The 23,795-nt window shown below is 44.6% G+C and overlaps 1 protein-coding gene across 1 annotated transcript in view; it reads left to right on the plus strand.

Annotated features, from left to right (window-relative positions):
* PCSK6 (proprotein convertase subtilisin/kexin type 6) overlaps positions 1-23,795 on the plus strand; it is a 487,218-nt gene that overhangs the window by 220,725 nt on the left and 242,698 nt on the right. Inside the window, exon 4 of the mRNA XM_082254401.1 lies at positions 7,920-8,063. Coding sequence (XP_082110527.1) covers positions 7,920-8,063 — 144 coding nt within the window. The remainder of the gene's footprint in view (positions 1-7,919; positions 8,064-23,795) is intronic.

A 23,795-nucleotide genomic window follows, 5' to 3' on the forward strand; every position in this document is an offset into this window, starting at 1 on the left:
GGAATTTGAAATGAAAGAAACAAGATGTGCTTTGACTGCAGACTTTCAGCTTTAATTTGAGGGTATTTACATCCAAATCAGGTGAAAGGTGTAGGAATTACAACAGTTTGTATATGTGTCTCCCACTTTTTAAGGGACCAAAAGTAATGGGACAATTGGCTGCTCAGCTGTTCCATGGCCAGGTGTGTGTTATTCCCTCATTATCCCATTTACAAGGAGCAGATAAAAGGTCCAGAGTTCATTTCATGTGTGCTATTTGCATTGGGAATCTGTTGCTGCCAACTCTCAATATGAGATCCAAAGAGCTGTCACTATCAGTGAAGCAAGCCATCATTAGGCTAAAAAAAAAAAAAAAAACTCATCAGAGAGATAGCAAAAACATTAGGTGTGGCCAAATCAACTGTTTGGAACATCCTTTAAAAAGAAAGAACGCATCGGTGAGCTCAGCAACACCAAAAGACTCTGAAGACCACGGAAAACAACTGTGGTGGATGACCGAAGAATTCTTTCCCTGGTGAAGAAAACACCCTTCACAACAGTTGGCCAGATCAAGAACACTCTCCAGGAGGGAGGTGTGTATGTGTGTCAATGTCAACAATCAAGAGAAGACTTCACCAGAGTGAATACAGAGGGTTCACCACAAGATGTAAACCATTGGTGAGCCTCAAAAACAGGAAGGCCAGATTAGAGTTTACCAAACAACATCTAAAAAAGCCTTCACAGTTCTGGAACAACATCCTATGGACAGATGAAACCAAGATCAACTTGTACCAGAGTGATGGGAAGAGAAGAGTATGGAGAAGGAAAGGAACTGCTCATGATCCAAAGCATACCACCTCATCAGTGAAGCATGGTGGTGGTAGTGTCATGGCGTGGGCATGTATGGCTGCCAATGGAACTGGTCCTATTTGATGATGTGACTGCTGACAAAAGCAGCAGGATGAATTCTGAAGTGTTTCGGGCAATATTATCCGATCATATTCAGCCAAATGCTTCAGAACTCATTGGACGGCGCTTCACAGTGCAGATGGACAATGACCCGAAGCATACTGCGAAAGCAGCCAAAGAGATTTTTAAGGGAAAGAAGTGGAATGTTATGCAATGGCCAAGTCAATCACCTGACCTGAATCCGATTGAGCATGCTTTTCACTTGTTGAAGACAAAACTGAAGGGAAAATGCCCCAAGAACAAGCAGGAACTGAAGACAGTTGCAGTAGAGGCCTGGCAGAGCATCACCAGGGATGAAACCCAGCGTCTGGTGATGTCTATGCGTTCCAGACTTCAGGCTGTAATTGACTGCAAAGGATTTGCAACCAAATATTAAAAAGTGAAAGTTTGATTTATGATTGTTAATCTGTCCCAATACTTTTGGTCCCTTAAAAAGTGTGAGGCACATATACAAACTGTTGTAATTCCTATTGGATGTAAATACCCTCAAATTAAAGCTGAAAGTCTGCAGTTAAAGCAAATCTTGTTTGTTTCATTTCAAATCCATTGTGGTGGTGTATAGAGTAGAGACAAATAGATTAGAATTGTGTCAATGTCCCAATATTTAAGGACCTGACTGTAAGTAGTGCTGTATCTTCTATTATATACTGTTTATTGATGTATGCATAGGATCAGCATATTTTAGTTATAGCTGCTGCTTATACACAGGTGAATATATAAGTTTAAAGAATTTGATTGTTGCGCTGATTTACCCACTAAGTCTCAAAAGAGAGTTGCTTAAAATACTTTACAAAACCTGTGTAATGGCTGCATGTTATATTGAATGTTTATAAAATATTTTATAGAACTAAAGCAAATTACACACCAACTATGAGGTGCAGTTTGACCCCCCCTGACACCAAAAATTGCATAATTTGTGCTCCTCTTGTCGCCAATGATGGAAGTCCATTTTGCTCTCATTGGAACCACAATGGCACATCTTACATAGACTGATACCAATGAAAGATGTATTTTTGCCCACATTATATTTTTTCTATTTAAAGCAGAACAGAAAATTTACGACTTGAGATTATCACGTCTGAGTATGGGTTTCCACAGAACTTTTTCCGGTGGGGGGGGGGGGGGGCATAATTTTAAGGTCAACCATGCTCCGCCCTTTTTCAACAATGGCATGAAGGAGGAGGAGCTTAGTTATTACATAAAGCGAAGGCATTCAAAGGTTTGAGAAGCCTGATGCAAAAGCAAAGCTGACCCTCTCTGTTTTGGGTTTGTGCAGGCAGCGCATGCATGTACATGACGTCAGTACGTGCTGTAAAGTCACGTGCCATGCCTCTGTGCACGGGGCCATGAATCTCAATTTCCTTGCCCCAGGCTCCCCTCTCCTGGAATGATAGCACCGGGGCCTGGGGCTGAGGACAGTGGTCCGCGTAGCTGCTGATGTCAGTTACCGCAACTCACAAATATTTATTTTTAAAGGGGAAAAATAAGCCGCTCTTTACCAGTTTTCAGAGCGCTGATAGCCGCTCACGTGACCCGCTGCCTCTCCCCTCCTCCCCTCCCGACTGACGTCAGTGGGGAATCCTCAGCCCCGCCCACTGCAGGCAGCTGTCAGGGAGAGGAGAGAGCTGGCGGGTCACGTGAGCAGTGATCGGGGCTCTGAAAACTGGTAAAGAACGGCTTATTTTTTTAAAACACAGACACAGGGGCACACAGGATTATTAAACAGACCAGACAGGATAGTATAAAGTGGCCTAACAACCACTTTAAAGGGGAAGTTGAGATTCCAGGGGGGGCACTTGCCTCCCCCCATGCGGACGCCCATGAGTCTGAGGCTTTTAGCTTGGTGTCCTCTTAATCCTTGAAGCAATGCCTTCTACTTTGAAATTAGGGGAGATCAGCCCCTAGTTTTCCTTTATAAGAGCTGGAAACAACCCGTAGAGTCATGGGTTCCCCTGACAAGGCTTTTTCCCTTTGATAGGACAATTCTTATTAAGAACATGACAAGATTGAATATGCCACCACATCGGTTGATCATGTTCTTTCCTCTAAGGGTTTCACTGACCGTGCCACCACATACGTTGAGGGATTTCACTGACCATTTCTATTTCTTGTGCGGGAATTTCAAGTACTTTTGGGATCAGTTTCCCAATGTTCCCTTTACTCTGAGATACCAGCCTCTTCAATGAAGCCTTTTATTCTCTATCTGCGTTGAGGACTATTTTGCCTCTCTAGTACCCTCTGTTTTCCTTGCTTCCCCATCGAGGAACTTCTGGACACCTTCACTGAAAAGAGTCATTGTTAATTCTTACAGTTCCTACTAAAAAGCATCTATACTCTACTACCCTTGAGGGTCCAGGTCCTTCCCATTCCCCTTTTTTAGGGAACCCCCTGTATTAATAGGAGAACTCCTCCCCAACGAGTTTCCCCTCTTGTGTTGTCTCGAAGTCCCTCGTTATTCTTATGTTGGAGAATCTGCAATTTTGTGCATGTACCTATGAAACTTTAATCCTATAAATCCTGATACCCTTGTCGTTTAATTCATCACCTCACCCTCCCGTCCTACGGGATTACCGGCCCTCTTTTCTTTGTCTTGCAGGTTTGAGGGCTCTGATTATACATACTTGGCTCCTTCAGGGATTTTGTTTCTCAGATGACCTCTAAAGTATGTAGATATCCTTTTCCCTATAGTCAAAAGATTAAGTAGTATTCCGTAATTTTCCAATTTATAATTAGTTTGTTCTTTTTTATGGGCATACCTTATTGTCCATGCTTCCTTTCCTGGTCTTCCAGGGTTTCGTATGCTAGGCTTAGGCTAGTTCCCTTGACTACCTTAAGCCAGTCTCCTATTTAGGCAGCAGTTTCACCTGGTCAAATCTCTACACAAGTTAGGACGACTTTCATTGTCCTGTTCTAGTTTTCCCTTCTATAATTATCTGCTCTACTGTGAAACACCAGGTTATTTTTCAGTGTCATTCCAATAATACTAGAATTGAAATAGTGCCACACCACTGCTAGCACTAGCAATGGTGTGGTCCTTCAATTTCAATTCTTGTTACATTACACTACAAGCCAAGGAGACTGTGTAGATCCTCTGGGGTGTAGTGTCCAGCGCCATCTCTCCACTTTCCTCAACAATCCATTAATACTGACAGTTCTATAATAGGTTCACTCTACTTCATCAAACCCTCTGTCAGCCCCTCCTCCTCTCAATCAGCTGTTCTCTAAGTCTTAGAATTTCCTCGGACCTTGTGCGCATGCGCACCGGGGCTCGCACCAGCCGGAAGTGACGAGGTCCGGAATTTTCATGGGTCCGATAAAATTTTAGAACACCGGCACTGAGTGACCCTACAAATTTTAGAAATTCTAAGACTTAGAGAACAGCTGATTGAGAGGAGGAGGGGCTGAGGTGGGACGCACACACCGCCGCGGGAAAATTGCTGTCACGGGCGAACCATATGTGCTAGAGACCCCATCATCCCGAGACCCACGGAGTCACTACTCCGCGCCCTTTCATCCCCGGGACCCCAAATTTCTATCAGCTATAGGGGAGCGTTTTGGCTACCTGGGATATAATTTTGGGGTCTCTAGCAGCTTTGGTTCGCCCGTGACAGCAATTTTTCCGCGGCGGTGTGTGCGTCCCTCCTCAGCCCCTCCTCCTCTCAATCAGCTGTTCGCCAAGTCTTAGAATTTCCTCGGACCTTGTGCGCATGCGCACCAGGGCTCGCACCAGCCGGAAGTGACGAGGTCCGATTTTTTCACGGGTCCGACAAAATTTTACAACACCGGCTATTGTCCAAATGTCAGTTGGACTGCTTGTGGATGTCCCACCTGTCCATCAAGGACTACTATCTTGTGTCCATCAATGGACTATAAAGAAAATTAGATTTTTGTACTTACTGTGAAATCTTTTCCTGGAAGTCTTATGAGGGACACAGGTCCCGCTCCTCTGTGTTATTGGCAGTGGCGGTTCTGTAAATTGCTCCCCGGGCAAGACTCCCTCCCGGCGCCCCCCCCCCAAAAAAAAAAAATAACATGACAACATAACAATAAATGCAGAGTGCCCACAGCATTGCCCCCAATAAATGCAGAGTGCCCACAGCATTGCCCCCAATAAATGCAGAGTGCCCACAGCAATGCCCCCAATAAATGTAGAGTGCCCACAGCAATGCCCCCAATAAATGTAGAGTGCCCACAGCAATGCCCCCAATAAATGTAGAGTGCCCACAGCAATGCCCCCAATAAATGCAGAGTGCCACAGCAATGCCCCCAATAAATGCAGAGTGCCACAGCATTGCCCCCTTTCAGTGTAGAGATGCCAGCGTGCCACCTTTCAATGCAGAGCGCCAGCGTTCCGCCCGCGAGACCCGTTCGTGCACTTACCTCACTTCTCTTCCATTCAGTCCCCGGATTCCCTGCTTCTCCTCAGTCCTCCCACGGCGCCTCGGCCAATGGCGTGGGGTTTGCCTTTCGGCCAATCAGGAAGCGGGAGGCCCCGCTCCCTGATTGGCCCAGGAGGAGGATCAGTGTGACAATAGCGAATTTTCATTCACTATTGTCACACAATGTAAAGACAAGAAAACGGTCGCCCAGGCGGGACTGAATATGAGGTTGCCACAATAGTCAACCTTTTATTGTCACACAATGGGCGGGCTCGGGGGGGGAGCAATGCTCTGCGCCTCGGCTCGGCTGCGGCAGTGGCACAGGGCTCGGGCGGCCCGGTACCATTTGATCCACGGACCAGTACCGGTCCGCCGCCTCCCCCCATGTGTCATGAAAAAATGCCGCCCCGGGCGGCTGTCCCGTTCGCCCATGCCTAAAACCGCCACTGGTTATTGGCCTTATGTACTACTTGATCACAAAACTGAGGCATGATGATTATAGGGGGGCTGGCTTAAAAGTTATGGTTTGCAAATGTACAAACCTCTTGGCATAACCCACTAATCCAAGAATTTTCTACTAATGGACTTCAAGAACCAGATTATACCGTAAGTACAATAAGTTTTATTCTGCCAGTGCTCCATTACAGGTTACTCCTATGTGCTTGTATAGTTTTTTTTTTTTACTTAGCTTTATTTCCCTTTTTTACAATATTTGTTTCTGTATCTGGAATTTTCTTTTAATCTTTTGTTAAAGTGTTAAGTTCACCTTCAGGAAGATTTTCCAAAAAAATCCCCCTATGCAATTCTATATCCAATGAATAGTACATACCAGAAATCTTCCTGTTGTGAATAGTGAAGGTCCTCCCATTACAGATGCAGCTGTTGGGGCCCCCTCCAGAAAAACTGCTTACCTCTCCTAGCTCTCCATCCTGCTGTTTGCATTTAAACTGCGCACATGCAGTTTGAATTCCCTGGAATGGTTGCTAGGGGGAACATTGTGATCTTCAGCTCATCTTGTAAATGACTGGAGGGGCGGAGCCCCTACAGCTGCATCTCTTTTGGGAGGATCTAGGGACGTAACTAAAGGGTTTGGAAATTAGGACCTGACCCCATGTTCCAGGGGGCCCATGTGGCTTCCATGTATGCCCGAATAGGAGGGACGGCATATAGAGGAACCAATTTCCTCCACTGTCTTCCTGCAGCCACTGAAAGCCTGCTTCTCCTCGTCTCCCTCCCACATGTATTTAGCGACTGCAGGAAGAAACTGGAGGGCAACGGTTCCTGTATAATGCTGCCCCTCCTATTCTGTGGTCCCCAGGCCCCTGTATGCTCCCCTGGTTCCCCCCACCCCGGTAGCACTGATGACTTTCCCTCTCCCACTGGCTCCTGCAGGGGAAGGGGCGGTAAATGACATTTACCGGCCCCCTTCCTTTTCTGAATGGATACAATGAGTCATCGGTAGCAATCGCTTCTGTGTCCATTCATAACTGAAGTATAGTAAACTGTGTTTACTATGATTCAGTTTGTGAATGAATGGTAATGTCTGTACAGAGCTATTCATTCTGTGCAGCTGGTGCTGCAGAGATGGAGATTAAGGGCCTCAATCTTCCTTCTTTGCCTCAAAGGTGAAACAACAGAAGTCATTTTAGACCTCTGGTATTTCACCAAAGCCCCCCCAAAAAAAGTGTAAAAAATAGTTAAAAAAATAAATAAAATAGTAAAAAATAAACTACGGACATTAGTGGCGCAACTACCAGGGTTCCAAAGGTCTCACCACCGGGCCCTGGTGTTCTGCCACTGTGGGAGGCCCCAAGACGGCAGAAGGGGGCCCGCTGTGGAACACATGAAAGGGTCGTGCTGCAAGACCATAACAAAGGGCCCCTCAATGGGAGTAAAGGGTCCTGGGATCAGAGGGAAGGGTCCTGGCCAGGGGTCATGGGGGGGCCCTTCACGGTTTCTTGCACCGGGGCCCTGAAGGTCCTAGTTGCGCCTCTGGGAGGACCTTCATCGTTTACAGCAGAAGGAGCTCTGGTATGTACTATTTTTTGGATATAGTATTGCATAGGGGGATTTTTAAAAAAATCCTCCTGTAGATGGACTTCACTTTATGAAGGTGACTAAGCAAAATGGCATCAGACGTTTAGGTGCATATTGTTGTGGCTCTTCCGTGGTGCCGTATACATAGCCTATAAAAGCCAGAAGATTAAAAGTTAATTTCTGGGAATATAAAGTATGAGGATTGTAAGTAGAACACGAAAACCTGGATTTGATAACCATGTACGAACACATCTACTTTAGTCAAACTTGGTTTTTATGAACTTACCCTTCCAGTCGATGAAAGCTGGAATTGTGCTGTGCAAGATAATTATCCTAAAACCTCCCAGAACCAGTTCATGATAGGCTTGCTCATTAGAAAGTCATATGGTATGAGGAATAATGATGTCCAGATTTGCCTGGTTAATGTCATTTTCTAATTTTGTCTTGAGCTACTGTACATTGCACATCCTTGGTTCTCTTTGTGGTGCCTTCATGATAAAGCCTAATGATTTTCTGGAATTCAGTGGATTTTAACCCTGTTTTTCTTTTCTTCAGCATTGTGGGGATAAAAGCAGCCGCTGCCGGACAGAAATGAACGTCATGGCAGCTTGGCAGAGAGGATACACAGGGAAGAATGTGGTGGTCAGCATCTTAGATGATGGTGTGGAAAAAAGTCATCCAGATCTCATTCATAATTATGTGAGTATTGGATGAACTGAATAATACTTTCTGGTTTACATTACACGTGTCTGTTATGGTTTTTTTGTGCTGTTGGTTTATGCCAGGGGTCTTCAAACTGCGGTCCAAGGGCCGAGTGTGGTCCTTTTGCTTGCCTTTATTCGGCCCTCGGGGCACTATTCTTTCCAGTGTGGTCCTTTGCTTGCCTTTATCCGGCCCTTGGTATACTATTCTTTCCAGTTACACCAGAGAAGGGGCACTATTCCTCTTACTGACACCAACATTGGGTCACTATTCCTCACAGTGGCACCAGAGATGGGGAACTATTCCTCATTCTGACACCAATGAAGGGGCACTATTCCTCACACTGACACCAATGAAGGGGCACTATTCCTCACACTGACACCAATGAAGGGGCACTATTCCTCACACTGACACCAATGAAGGGGCGCTATTCCTCACACTGACACCAGTGAAGGGGCGCTATTCCTCACACTGACACCAGTGAAGGGGCGCTATTCCTCACACTGACACCAGTGAAGGGGCGCTATTCCTCACACTAACACCAATGAAGGGGCGCTATTCCTCACACTGACACCAATGAAGAGGCACTATTCCTCACACTGACACCAATGAAGGGGCGCTATTCCTCACACTGACACCAATGAAGGGGCGCTATTCCTCACACTGACACCAATGAAGGGGCACTATTCCTCACACTGACACCAATGAAGGGGCGCTATTCCTCACACTGACACCAGTGAAGGGGCACTATTCCTCACACTGACACCAATGAAGGGGCACTATTCCTCACACTGACAACAATGAAGGGGCACTATTCCTCACACTGACACCAATGAAGGGGCACTATTCCTCACACTGACACCAGTGAAGGGGCACTATTCCTCACACTGACACCAATGAAGGGGCGCTATTCCTCACACTGACACCAATGAAGGGGCGCTATTCCTCACACTGACACCAATGAAGGGGCACTATTCCTCACACTGACACCAGTGAAGGGGCGCTATTCCTCACACTGACACCAATGAAGGGGCGCTATTCCTCACACTGACACCAATGAAGGGGCGCTATTCCTCTCACTGACACCAATGAAGGGGCGCTATTCCTCACACTGACACCAATGAAGGGGCGCTATTCCTCACACTGACACCAATGAAGTGGCGCTATTCCTCACACTGACACCAATGAAGGGGCGCTATCGCTCACACTGACACCAATGAAGGGGCACTATTCCTCACACTGACACCAATGAAGGGGCTCTATTCCTCACACTGACACCAATGAAGGGGCACTATCCCTCACACTGACACCAATGAAGGGGCACTATCCCTCACACTGACACCAATGAAGGGGCACTATTCCTCTCACTGACACCAATGAAGGGGCACTATTCCTCACACTGACACCAATGAAGGGGCACTATTCCTCTCACTGACACCAATGAAGGAGCACTATTCCTCCCACTGACACCAGTGAAGGGGCACTATTCCCCCCACTGACACCAGTGAAGGAGCGCTATTCCTCCCACTGACACCAATGAAGGGGCGCTATTCCTCACACTGACACTAAAGAAGGGGCACTATTCCTCACTCTGACACCAATGTTGGGCGCTGTTCCTTCCTTAATTTTTTTACTCTCACTGATCCACAAGCCTATGGCATTGTTTACTTCCACTGATGCCAGGGAATTTTCTTTTCCTACTGGCCACAGTTTGGCCCCCTTAAGTTTTAAGGGCAGTAAACTGGCCTTTTGTTTTTCGAAAGTTTGGAGACCCCTGGTTTATGTCATAAAGGCATAAGAAATTAGCCAACTTTACATGTATAGTATTTTTAAAGTATAATAAACTCACATTATACACTTTCCCCCATACGTACCCTTATTGTACATAGTCCTTGTGGATATTATTCAAGTCTTGAAACCCTCACCATTCGTGAGATTTTTCTTTTGACCTCTGAAGTCACCGTCGGAGCCAGTTTTCCTACTGCGGTTTGTGCAAGTCGCACTGTGCTTTGTGAATGGTCCCACAGTCTTCTGTGACCTGTGATGTGTCCCAAAAAGCTGTGGGGGGGGGGAACGTCGCCACAGCGATCTTACCGGAAGTGGAAGCGGGTACCTGTCAAAGGGGCGGAGGATGCAAACAAGCGGAACTTCCCCCTCTTGGGTGAAGTTCTGCTTTAAGCTCAGGTCAGTACTCACAATGTCACAGGACAGCTGAACACTTCCCACTTTCCACCACACATCTCTGTCACAGGACAACTGCACAGTTCCTAGCATCCTCCAGGCTCTCCTTGGCTGCAGGATAACTATGCACTTTCCAGCTTCCATCAGGCTTCTCTTCAGTAAACCCTCCAGACCAGATCCTTAGGTGAAGTCTTTTAGAAAGCTCCAAAGAGACTTAGAAATAGGTCCTCCCAAGGCCGGGACAAGGGATGGGCAGGAGGGTCAGTTGTCCTGGGTGAAATGGTTTATTGCAGAGATGGGGGGCAGCTTGACGCTAACCCTACGTGAAGGGGGGGGGGGGCGCAGTTTGGCATCCTTGCCCTGGGCGCTGGATGACCTTGTCCCGACACTGAGTCCCCCAGCCCTGCCACAGCTGGGACCTTGATGAACACCAGCAAATTTGAGTGGAACTGCCTCAGAGGGGAAGCAGTCCCTGAGGCTGTGGAACTTCTCCAGCAGGATAAGAACATAGCTTCTCCAGACCTCAGACTATTTATGTTCTCTTCACCCACCTACTGGGCACACCTCCCCAGGGAATGGATGAAACACAATAAATATTCAAGCTGCCCATTGGACTCTCTCAGCCCTATAATTCTAGAAGCCACTAGAAAGCAGGGGGGGAATCAATCAATCCTGCAACCTGTTAGATCCAGGACAGCTCAAAGAAATCAATAGCTGCTCCAATGATTACAGAGGAGCCAAAAATAATTAAATGTATCTTATTCCCTAGCAGCCTATCTAGGAGAGTTCTACTTAAGAAATAATTTAGGAAGTTAGGCTTGAACACATTTTTAAAGATGGTGCCGGCTTCAGCTGGAAAAACTCCAGAATTAAAAAAAAAAAGATTAAATAAAATAACTATTTACGTGTTTCATATTGAACTTTATAGAAAAACAAAATGGTAGGAAGTGCATTGCATAGAGAAATCTCTTAAGCGGGGAAATATAATAAAAATTGTATACACTCACATACCCTGAGTTGTCAGCGTGCCCATAGTAAACAATAGCAGAATAAAGCCTGGCCAGAAGTCCTCCTCATCCTCCAGCTGAAGTCACCCTCACACATGTATCTGAGTGTGCTGAAGGAAGGAAGCCGGGCACGCCCGCAGTGTCAGTGACTCCACTCCTCAAAAGTTAATTGAGGGCTTAGGCGGCCACTCATAGGGCAGAGCAAATCCAGGCAGGGCGTGGCAGATTACTGTGGATATGACATGTTTCGGGGCATGTCCTCCTTTCTCAAGAATACATGCAAGTTTAAAGAGGAAGTAAAGTCAAAAAAAAAAATCCGAGAAAAAAAAAGCCCTGTAAAGAGAAAGGCATAATGAGCTAGTATGCATCGCATACTAGCTCATTATGTAGTACTTACCTTAAAACGAAGCCCCCGCCGTGCCGCCACCTCAGCGACAGGACGGCGACATGTCCTGCCGTCCCGCTTCCGGGTTCGCGTCCTCCGGCCATCTGATTGGCCGGAGGCGCGATTACATCACTCCCGCGCATGCGCGCGGGAGCCGCCGTTCACGGCACTGAGCTCTGAAGGAACGGCACGGGTGGCCGTTCCCTCAGAGCGCCTGCGCCAATGACGTCATCGGCAGTTTGCGCTGTAAATATCTCCTAAACGGTGCAAGTTTGGGAGATATTTATAGCACCTATAGGTAAGCCTTAATATAGGCTTACCTATAGGTAAAAGTTATACAAGAGGGTTTACAACCTCTTTAAGAAAGCGGGCCTTAAACTATATCAATGGCAACATGCCACACACTTTCTGGACGTGCTCCCGAATTATGATCGGCCACCTAAGCCCTCCGCAAACTTCTCAAGAGTTGTTACTGATGCTCCAGCATAGCAACATTCAGATAAACGTATGAGGGTGACTTCAGCTGGGGTACTAGAAGGATTTCTGGTCAGGTTTTCTTTTTCTACTCTTTACTGCGGGCACACTGACAAATCAGAGCATGTGGGTGTATATTTATTTATTTTTTATTTCCGCATTTAACCACTTCTGGACCAGTTTTACCCCCTTAATGACCAGGTCATTTTTTGCGATTCGGCACTGCGTTAATTTAACTGACAATTGCGTAGTCATGCGACGCTGTACCTAAATAAAATTGATGTCCTTTTTTTCCCCCACAAATAGAGTTTTCTTTTGGTGGTATTTGATCACCTGTTTGATTTTTTGATTTTTTGTGCTATAAACAAAAACATACCAACAATTCTGAAAAAAGCAATATTTTTCACTTTCTGCTATATAACTTTTTTTTTTTTTTGCGCTATAAACAAAAAAAAAGACAATTCTGTAAAAAAAAAAAAAAAAAAAAAAAAAAAAAACATTTTTCACATTCTGCTATATAACATTCCCAATTAAAAAAATGTAAAAATCAAATGTTTTCATAATTTTAGGCCAATTTGTATTCTGCTACATATTTTTGGTTAAAAAAAAAAAATCCCAATAAGTGTATATTGATTTGTTTGTGCATAAGTTATCGTGTCTACAAACTAGGGGAAAGATTTGTCATTTTTTTATGTTTATTTATTTTTTTACTAGTAATGCCGGCAATCAGCGATTTTTACCGGGACTGCGACATTGCGGCGGACAAATCTGACACCTAACTGACATTTTTGACACTTTGGGAGGCGCCAGTGACATTACTACAGTAACAGTGCATATATTTAGCACTGATTACTGTAGTAATGTCACTGGCAGGGAAGGGGTTAACACCAGGGGCGATCAAAGGGTTAAATGTGTCGCAAGGGGGTGCTGTCTAACTGTGGGGGGGTGGGCTTTCTGCGTGAACACAGAGACCTGTGTTCGTAAATAGGAGGATCCCTGTGTTCATTACTGACAGAACAGCGGTCTGCCGTGTTTACAACAGCAGACCGGCGTTCTGTCTCCACAGGTAGCGATCGCGGCCGCCGGACCCACTCATCGGCTTCCCCTGTTGCGCCCCGACTCGCGGTCCCGCGAAGCGACGTATAGTTACGTCGTTTCGCAGGACAGAGCCGACCTGCCGCAGTATATGTACTGCTGGCGGCCGCCAAGTGGTTAATAAGATTTATTCCGCTATACAATGCACTTCCCTTGTTTTGTCTTCTGTTTCCTAATTCCGAGTTGTCTTTATGTCCTGATCATGACAAAAGGATGGCTGCAGATGTCTGGGCGCTTAGTGGAAGAAATTACAATTGGAAAGGGCTTTTCCTACTGGACCACCTGAGCACAAAATTGTAATTGTTGTATGTCAAACTTTATGAATGGGGTCAGTGCCAGTGTCGGGACAAGGTCATCCAGCCCCCAGGGCGAAGATTCAAAACTGTGCCCCCCCACCACTCCTCCCATGATGTGCAAGCTTATGGGATCCTAAACCCAGCAGTCACTTGATTGTCAAAATCATTGCTGCTGTCACTACTCCATAACAGAAGAAAGGCGCTCCCAGTAAACCCACCCCTTGTCACGGCCTTAAATGGGGTTGTGTTTTTCTAGCATAGTACTGCAGGGTTTAATTCCAATTTAAGCCCAGGTTCACATTGGCGCAATTTGACCTGTGATTTAACGCTTTTCCACTGCATGGAACCAAACGGTTCGGCTCGCTTTTACGCCATTTCACTGCATGGTACCACATGGTACGGTGTTGGAACGGTTCGGTACGGCACAGCAGCGCTTTTCCACTACATGGAACTGAACGGTACGGCTCGCTTAACCACTTGCCGACTGCCTAACGCCGATCTACGTCGGCAGTCAGCCCCTCACAGGCAAAGTGACGTAGGGCTTCGTCACTACCTTGTGAGGGTCTAGGGAGCGAGCGCGCGCCCCCGCTCTCGCGTGGTCACGGACCCCCCCGCGCGTGTGACCGGCGGACCCGATGTCAGCCGGTCACTCTGCGATCATCGGGGGAGAGGGAGAAAGTCAGGCGGCTTGTGTAAACAAGCTGCCTGTCATTCTCCCCTGTGTATGAAGGATGATCATACGGTTCTTCTATGTAGAACCGTTGATCACTCTCCATACATCTGAAGCCACAGCCAATCACAGTAGAAAGCACGCCCCTAGGGACACACATAGCCCCTCCCTTTAAAAAAAAAAGTTAACCCCTTCACTGCCAGTGTATTTTTACAGTAACAGTGCATATATATAGCACTGATTACTGTAGAAATGTCACTGGTAACCCCAAAAGTGTCAAAAATGTCAGTCAAGGGTCCGATCTGTCCGCCGCAATGTCGCAGTACCGCAAAAAAATAGCAGATCGCTGCCATTACGCGTTAAAAAAAAAAAACAACAAAAATGACAAAAATCTTTCCCTTTGTTAGTAAACGCGATAATTTTTGCGCAAACCAATCAAAATACGCTTTTTGCGATTTTTTTTTTTTTTTTTTTTTTTTTTTTTTTTTTTTTTTTTTTACCAAACATAGGTAGCATAAAACAAATTGGCCGAAAATGTTAAAAAATTTTGATTTTTTCATTTTTTTGGGGGGGAATTTCATATAAAAAAATGTGAAAAATATTGCTATTTTTGCAAAATTTACGCTCTTTTTTTTGTTTATAGCGCGTGATCAAAAAATCGCACAGGTGATCAAATACCACCAAAAGAAAGCTCTGTTTGTGGGAAAAAAAGGTCGCCAAATTCGTTTAGATACAGCGTCGCACGACCGCGCAATTGTCCGTTAAAGTCACGCAGTGCCGAATCGCAAAATACCCCCTGGTTAGGAAGGGGGTAAAATCTTCCGGGGCTTAAGTGGTTAAACAGTACCACCTCGGTTGGGGTTCCAACAGGGCCGTACCGATACCATATCCCACAATCCTTTGCATGCTGCCTTGACTGTTTGTCACTACTAGCCACTGATTGGTCAGAGAATCGTTGTTATCCCACCCACTTACTACTTTAGTGGAAAAGCAAACCGTACCAACACCGTACCATGCGGTGGAAAACCAAACCAGGGCCGAGTGGAGCCGAGCCGGTACTTGCAGTGGAAAAGTGCCATAAAGGTCCTTTAATTATTTTTTTTTTTCAATATAGCTTAAGACTCGATTCACACTAGCGCGACTTGTCAGCCTGACAAGTCGCGCTCCCTCGCAGTCCATTGACCGCTACAGGACCCGTTCTAATAGGAGCGACACAAGTCGCTCCGACTTAGAAAAAGGGTCACTGTACTACTTCGGGGCGACCTCAGAGCGACTTGCATAGACTTCCATTATGTGAAGTCCATGCCAGTCGCTCCGAAGTCGTGGTGCTTGGGAATGCACAAGTCGCCCCTGAAGTAGTACAGAGCCGTGCCGCCCCAGTGTGAACCGACTCTTATTGTAATTTTGACACAAAACAATAACAGCCCTGTGTGTAGAATATACATGTTCAGGGTTTGCTCCCCCAATTTTTTGCTTGTTTATTATGTATTCGGTCTGACCAGACTTCTGGGGTTGAGCATCCCATCCCCCACACACACCTGTACCCTATTGATGTCCTCTATCAAGTAGATAGGAGTCCCCTGCAGTGCATTAGCACACCTTCCCAGCAAGGAGTGTTGTCTCCAAGGGTAAGAGAGGCTGGATTCACCCCTTTTTTATGGATAGTGTAGGACCCACTGATAATGGGGTACTTTGACGCAGTGGTGGGCTTGAGCACGATATGACCATATGGTGGAACTAAATCCCTATTTTTATTTATGGATTGTCTCCATATTTGATAGTCATTTCTTTTGCATGGTTGCGCTATTCTTTTTTAATATACATGTTGCTTGGTCCATAGCTGCACCGGCTTTAGATATACATGTTCAGGGTTTGCTCCCCCAATTTTTTGCTTGTTTAACCGCTTCCATACAGAGCAGTTAGACCCCCTTCCTGCCCAGACCAATTTTCAGCTTTCAGCACTCTCACACTTTGAATGACAATTGCTCAGTCATGCTACACTGTAACCAAACAAAATTTTTATCATTTTTTTCACACAAATAGAGCTTTCTTTTGGTGGTATTTGATCACAACTGGGGTTTTTTTTTTTCGTGATATAAGCAAAAAAAGAGCAAAAATTTTGCAAAAAAAACACTTTTTTTTAGTTTCTATTATAAAATTTTGCAAAAAATTAATTTTTCTTCATACATTTGGGCCAAAATTTATACTGCTACATATCTCTGGTAAAATTAACCCAAATTAGTGTATATTATTTAGTCTGTGTGAAAGTTATTGAGTCTAGAAGCTATGGTACCAATTACTGAAAATTGATCACACCAGATGTACTGATGGCCTTTCTTGAGGCCCTGAAATGTCAGGACAGTACAAATACCCCCCAAATGACCCCTTTTTGTAAAGTAGACAGTCCAAGGTATTTAGTAAGAGGCATGGTGAGTTTTTTGACGTTATAATTTTTTCCCACAATTCTTGGGAAAATGAAGAAAACATTTTTTTTTCTTTTTTTTTCCCAAAACGTTGTCAATTTATAAGCTATTTCTAACACATAGCATGTACACAGCAAAAATGACACCCCAAAATTCATTCTGCTACTCCTTCCGAGTATGGTGATACCACATGTGTGAGACTTTTACACAGCCTGGCCACAAAAAGAGACTCCACGTCCAAGTAGCACCATAAGGCGTTTTAGGAGCATAAATACACATAAAACTTTCTTACTACCTATCACACTTTTCAAGGCCCTAGAGCAACAATACAATGGAAAAGTCCACAAAATTACCCCATTTTGGAAAGCAAACACTCCAACGTATATTCTATGAGGCATTATGGGTCCTTTGAGCATGTCATTTTTTTCCACAAGTTTTTGGAAAATGTGGGAAAAAAATAAAAACTTTTTTTTTTACACAAAGTTGTCAATTTATAGGATATTCCTAACACATAGCATGTACATCGCAAAAATGACACCCCAAAATACATTCTGCCACTCCTCCTGAGTATGGCAATACCACATGTGTGAGACTTTTTCACAGCCTAGCCATATAGAGGGGCCTAAACATCCAAGGAGCATCATCATGCATCCTAGCCACTTGCCTAGGCCTATTTTTGACATTTGGTGTTTACAAGCTAAAATCAGTTGTTTTTGCTAGAAAACTACTTAGAACCCCAAAACATTATATATTTTTTTTTAGCAGAGACCCTAGAGAATAAAATGGAGATTATTGCAATATTTTTTATCACACCGTATTTGCGCAGCGGTCTTCCAAACGCAATTTTTTGGGAAAAAAATCACTTTTTTAAATTAAAAAATAAGAAACCAGTAAAGTTAGCCCAATTGTTTTCCATAATGTGAAAGATAATGTTACGCTGAGTAAATAGATACCCAACATGTCATGCTTCAAAATTGCGCACGCTCACAGAATGGTGACAAATTTTGGTACTTAAAAATCCCCATAGGCGACATTTTAAAAATTTCTACAGGTTGCTATCTTAGAGTTACAGAGGAGGTCTATGGCTCAAATTATTGCTCTTGCTCTAACGATCGCGACGATACCTCACATGTGTAGTTTGAACACTGTTTACATATGTGGGCGGGGTTTCCGTATGTGTTCGCTTCTGCGCGCGAGCTCGCGGGGACACGGCGCTTTAATTTTTTTTTTTTTTTTTTTTTTACTATTTATTTTATTTATTATTTTTTATTTTTACACTGTTTTTTTTAAAAAAAAAAAATTGATCATTTTTATTTCTATTGCAAGAAATGTAAACATTACTTGTAATAGAAAAAGGCACGACAGGACCTCTTTTTTGTGAGATCTGGGGTCAAAAAGTCCTCAGATCTCACAAGTACACTAAAAGATAGAAAAAATTAAAAAAAAAAATTAAAATAAAATTAAATAAAATGAAAAAAAAAAAAGGGACCTTTAAACTGGTTGCTAGGCAACGACGTTTGCCGTAGCTCCGGTCCTCCAAGACCATAGAGTCGAGTGAGGGCAAGCTTGCCCTCACTCGACATCCTGTCTGTGAGGATCTGGGACCGGATCGTTTTCCCCGCTGCCGGCGGGTCCGGTAAGCGGGGAAAAGGACCAGAATGCAGCGGGAGGGGGGGGGGGGCACCTCTTCCGCCACCCCGGAAGGGTGATCCCGCGGCGAATCTGCCGCTGGGACCACCCTTATCGGAAAGCCAACCGTCCACCGTTTAAAAAAATACCAGGGTTATGGCAGCTATCTGCTGCCATAACACCGGTATTTAGGTTTAAACGGACGACGTATGTTAACCTTTTTGGACTTAGACATGGTGGCTGTATGAAGGGTGACAGGTACTCGGGTACTTTGCTGGGCAGGTGACAGGTACTCTGGTACTGATGAGCAAGTGGCAGGTACTCGAGTACTCCGATAGGCAGGTGACAGGTACTCGGGTACTCTTATGGGCAGGTGATAGGTACTGATGAGTAGTACTGATACTGATAGGTGATACTGATACTGTACTGATGGGTACGGATGATCAGTACTGATACTAATAGGTGATAGGTACTGATGGGTACTGATGAGTACTGATGAGTAGTGATGGGTAATGATGAGCGGGTGGCAAGTACTCGGGTACTTCAGGTGTCAGGTACTCTGATGAGCAGGTGGAAGGTACTCGGGTACTCTGATGGGTAGGTGACAGGTACTCGGGTACTCCGATGACGGGTACTCAAAGTACCAGAGTACCTGTCATCAGAGTACCCGAGTACCTGTCATCAGAGTACCCGAGTACCTGTCATCAGAGTACCCGAGTACCCGTCATCAGAGTACCCGAGTACTTGTCATCAGAGTACCTGAGTACTTGTCATCAGAGTACCCGAGTACCTGTCATCAGAGTACCCGAGTACCTGTCACCAGCCCATCAGAGTACCTGTCATCAGAGTACCCGAGTACCTGTCATCAGAGTACCCGAGTACCCATCATCAGAGTACCCGAGTACCTGTCACCAGCCCATCAGAGTACCCTGAGTACCTGTCATCTGAGTACCTGATGGGCTGGTGACAGGTACTCGGGTACTTTGATGGGCTAGTGACAGGTGCTCTTTATTGGGGGGGGGGGGGCGGCAATCAGTGTGGTTGGGGTGCACTATGATTGGTAACTAGCTGTTACCACAATCTCCTCCTCACACAGGATCAGTGTGTGAGGAGGAGAACACGGTGACAGCTAGTTACCGTGTTCTCTGATGACATTTGTGACCGGCTGTGATTGGACACAGCCGGTCACGTGGTAAAGAGCCAATTTCATTGGCTCTTTACCTAGATCGGGGATGGGCTCTGTCCGAGGGACGAGCCTCGTCCCCGATCGCCGCGCTGCGCGCCCCCGGGGGTGCGCATTAAGGAAGGAACGAGCGGCTCGCGCTGGAGCCGCTCATGTGATCGGCTGTGATTGACACAGCCGATCACGTGGTAAACAGCCAATTTCATTGGCTGTTTACCTTGATCGGGGTTGGGCTCAGTCCGAGGGACGAGCCTCACCCCAGATCGCCGCGCTGCGCGCCCCCGGGGGCGCGCAGTAGCGGGGAGATCCGGGCGCCGTCATATGACGTCGGCCCGGATCGAGAAAGGATTTGTGCCGACGTCATTTTACATGACGCGGTACGGAAGGGGTTAATAACAAACATGTACAAGGGAAAATAGAAAAATATAACAAAAAATGTTGCAGTAATATTATCGGTCATAACATCATGTCAAAGGAAAAAGAAAATAAAAAGGGAGAGAGGGGGGGGGGGGGAGAGCAAGGGAAGAAAGGGGGAAACAGGGAAGCTCTCTTCCAACTTGGTTTAATCGCTAAGGGGTTTCCATATGTATATATGCCCATTATCTTCAATGGTGAACAACCTCTACCTCGATACACATGCCCTATCTAATCCATTGCCACTGTACATCTTAAGTTATTAAGATCTCACTATTGAAGTTTGATTGCATGCACATGATTTTACACTTTTTTTTTTTTTGCACTCGCACAGGTGGTATAAATGTACTATGACTTTCTCGCACCTTTTCATGTGTTTTGTTTGGTGTGGTGTTTGTTTTTTTTTTTTTTGTTTAATTGCGCCCCCTCCTGCACAAATGCACTCTTCACAAACCTACAAAAAATGGTGGTTGGCTCTTAATTTGCTTATAACCTGTAAAATAGTTGAAGGATCACTTATTTTTTTAAATAGCTGGCACGAAAATGTGTGGTTTTATTATATGCACTGTTGTTAAACATGTGAACCTTACGGTTTAAAAATCTGTGTAGTCTGACTCTGTATCTTATCATAACGATTAGATTTTTAATAAAATATTTTAGATATATGAAAAAAAAAAAAAAAAAGCACTCCCAGGGAACACATTGAACTCTTTGATCGCTCCTGACATTAACCCCCTCCCTGCCAGTGTCATTAGTACAGTGACGGTTCTTTGTTTATTTTTTTATTTTATTTTTTAGCACCGATCTCTGTATTGGTGTCACTGGTCCCTATAAAGTGAAAACTATTAAAATCCCCTATTAAAGTGTCAGGGGTCTGATTTGTCCACCGCAATGTCATAGTCCCGCTAAAAATCGCCGATCGCCGACCGTTCTAGTAAAAACTCCATAAATCTATCCTATAATTTTTTCGACATTATACCTTTTTGTGCAAACCAACTAATATATACTTATTGGGGTTTTTTTTTTTTACCAAAAATACGTAGCAGAATACACATTGGGCCAAATTGATGAAGAAATTTTGATTTTTTTAAGTTTTTTTTTTTTTTATTGGATTTGTTTTATAGCAGAAAGTAAAATATATATAGAGGAGTAGGGAGGCATGGCGGCAGAACGCTAAGATATATGATAACGGCAAGGGGATATTTCTATCCTTTCACCGTACAAGGAATAAATAATGGCATCTTAAACAAACAATAGTAGCAATAACAGCCATATTGGGGATACTAGCCCTGTGTGTAGAATCCCTATGGTTTCACACAAATAATCATAAGCCCATGCGAAAGTAAACTACTTCCACCTTACTATGGTCCACCCCCTCTCCTCCACATCATTGTATATTGACATTGAGTGACAATTCGATTGACACTAACGGTATCCTTATCAGGCCAATCTGCCCCTGAAGAAGCTTTGTTTAGCGAAACATGTCGGGCAAGGATATGGGTGGTAGCATGAGTGGCTGCACTCAAGTATAAAGAGGATCCTATATGTCAAATATGTTGTCAATTGTCACCAATTATACATGTTGGTCTTGTATATATATTTTTTGTATGTTTCAATGTCAATGTGAAAATGTAATGTTTTTTAATGACACAATTTAGGATACATTCACACCTGAGTGTAGCGTTTTCGCGATTTTTTCCGTGATTTTACCGCGATTTTTACCGCGATTTACAGGCGTTTTTTGTGCAGGCGTTTTTTGATTGAATAGATACCAATGGAAAACGCCTGTAATCTGCCCAAAAAGAAGCTCATGTACTTTTTTGAGCGTTGGGCGTTTTGTAAACAGCGTCAAAACGCTCAGATGTGAACAGGGGCCATTGAAATGAATAGGAATTGTCTTGTTGGGCGTTTTGAGAGCTGATCCTAGAGCAGAAAAACTCCCCAAAAACGCCTAGATGTGAACGGAGCCCATTTTTTATACAAACAAATGTGTAGTTACATACTATGAGTACGATACCATTAAAGTCCCCCCTAGGCCCACAATCACCAATCCCCTCTAGAAGGAGTTGGTAATACAAAATATATATATATATATATATATATATATATATATATATATATATATATATATATATATATATATATATTCAGGGCCGCTGATAGGGGGGGACCACCAGCCCTCTTGTAGGGGGCCCGAGCACACAGGGGGGGGCCCACACAGAGAGGGGAATTAGTGATGGACAACAAATACAGAAATCTTCCTCCAGCACCTGAATCTAATCTGTCCCCCTCCCTGCTATCAGCTTTTATCTGTTGAGAAAGAGACAGTCGTCCCTCACTAATCCCCCTCCCTTGTGTGCCCCCTCCCAGCACTTATCTCTGCTCAGGAGTTTATTTGTAAATTGTAACTTTGTTTCTCTCTCTCTGTCTCTCTGATCACTGAGCTCCAACTGCCCAGCCTGTATATTTTTCCTCATCTCATCTTCTTTTTTATTTAACATAGTTTTTTTTTTTTTAGATTTAGCAGGAATTATGCGAGTTATGTTAAATTTGTTTCTGTTAATAGTGATTTTGTTGTAATTTTAGCTAAATATATCTTTAATATTTTCTTGGGGGTCCCTGCCAGGTAGTCTGTACGGGGCCCCGCAATTTCTAACAGCAGCCCTGTATATATTTATATATATATTTTTTTTTTTCAAAATTATCAGTTAGGGGTCCGATCTGTGCTCCGCAATGTCGCAGTCCCGCTAAAAAAATTGCCGATCACTACCATTACCATTAGTAAAAAAAATAGTCTTTCCCCTAGTTTGTAGACGCAATAACTTTTGCACAAACCAATCAAAATACGCTTATTGGGATTTTTTTTTTACCAAAAATATGGGTAATGTTATATAGCAGAAAGTAAAAAATAGTTTTGTTTTTTTTTTTTTTTCGTTTTTTTAAATTGTCGCTCTTTTTTTTGTTTATAGCGCATAAAATAAAAACCGCAGAGGTGGTCAAATACCACCAAAAGAAAGCTCTATTTGTGGGGGGAAAAAAAGACATAAATTTTATTTGGGTACAGCGTCGCACAACCGGACAATTGTCAGTTACAGCAACGCAATGCCGTATCGCAAGAAATGGCCTGGTCAGAAAGGGGGAAGCTGAGGTGGGTAATAGACGTCTGTGCATGAACCCGCACAGATGTCTTTCAAGTACCCCCCCCCCCCCCCCCCTGAAGTCGGACTGAAAAGCGGCTTTGAAATCGTGCAAGTTCAGGTGAAGTCGCACAATTTCAAAACCGTGATCAGTGTGAATGAGGACTTAAGCAGTTGTGTTACTTTGTCATCAAAGGCAAAGTAATGGTGGACATAATTAGCAGATACACTCCAGGTGTAGGGTGACTGGGACTCTTCCTTCCTCATCTTTAATGCCAGATGTGTGTACAGCAGATACTGACAAAGCATCTGCGATGCTTTCAGCCAGCTTCAAGCAACCTTTATGAAGCTTTTGAAGTGACCCCCAGCTCCAGTTTGATGAAAGACCAAGATCTTAACCACTTGCCGACTGCCTAACGCCGATCTACGTCGGCAGTCAGCAACTCACAGGCAAAGTGACGTAGGGCTACGTCACTAGCTTGTGAGGGTCTAGGGAGCGAGCGCGCGCCCCCGGAGGCGCGCTCCAGCGTGGTCACGGACCCCCCCGCGCGTGTGACCGGCGGACCCGATGTCCGCCGGCCACTCGGCGATCGGCGGGGGAGAGGGAGAAAGTCAGGCGGCTTGTGTAAACAAGCCACCTGTCATTCTCCTTGCTGTTAGGATACTGATCACTCGGATCTAGTATGTAGATCCGTTGATCAGTGTCCATACAGCTCAAGCCCCAGCCAATCACAGTAGAAAGCACGCCCCTAGGGATACACACAGCCCCTCCCTCCCAAATAAAGTTAACCCCTTCACTACCAGTGTATTTTTACAGTAACAGTGCATATATATA

Source organism: Pelophylax lessonae (genome assembly GCF_965119305.1).
Source record: "Pelophylax lessonae genome assembly, chromosome: 4".
NCBI lineage: Eukaryota > Metazoa > Chordata > Amphibia > Anura > Ranidae > Pelophylax > Pelophylax lessonae.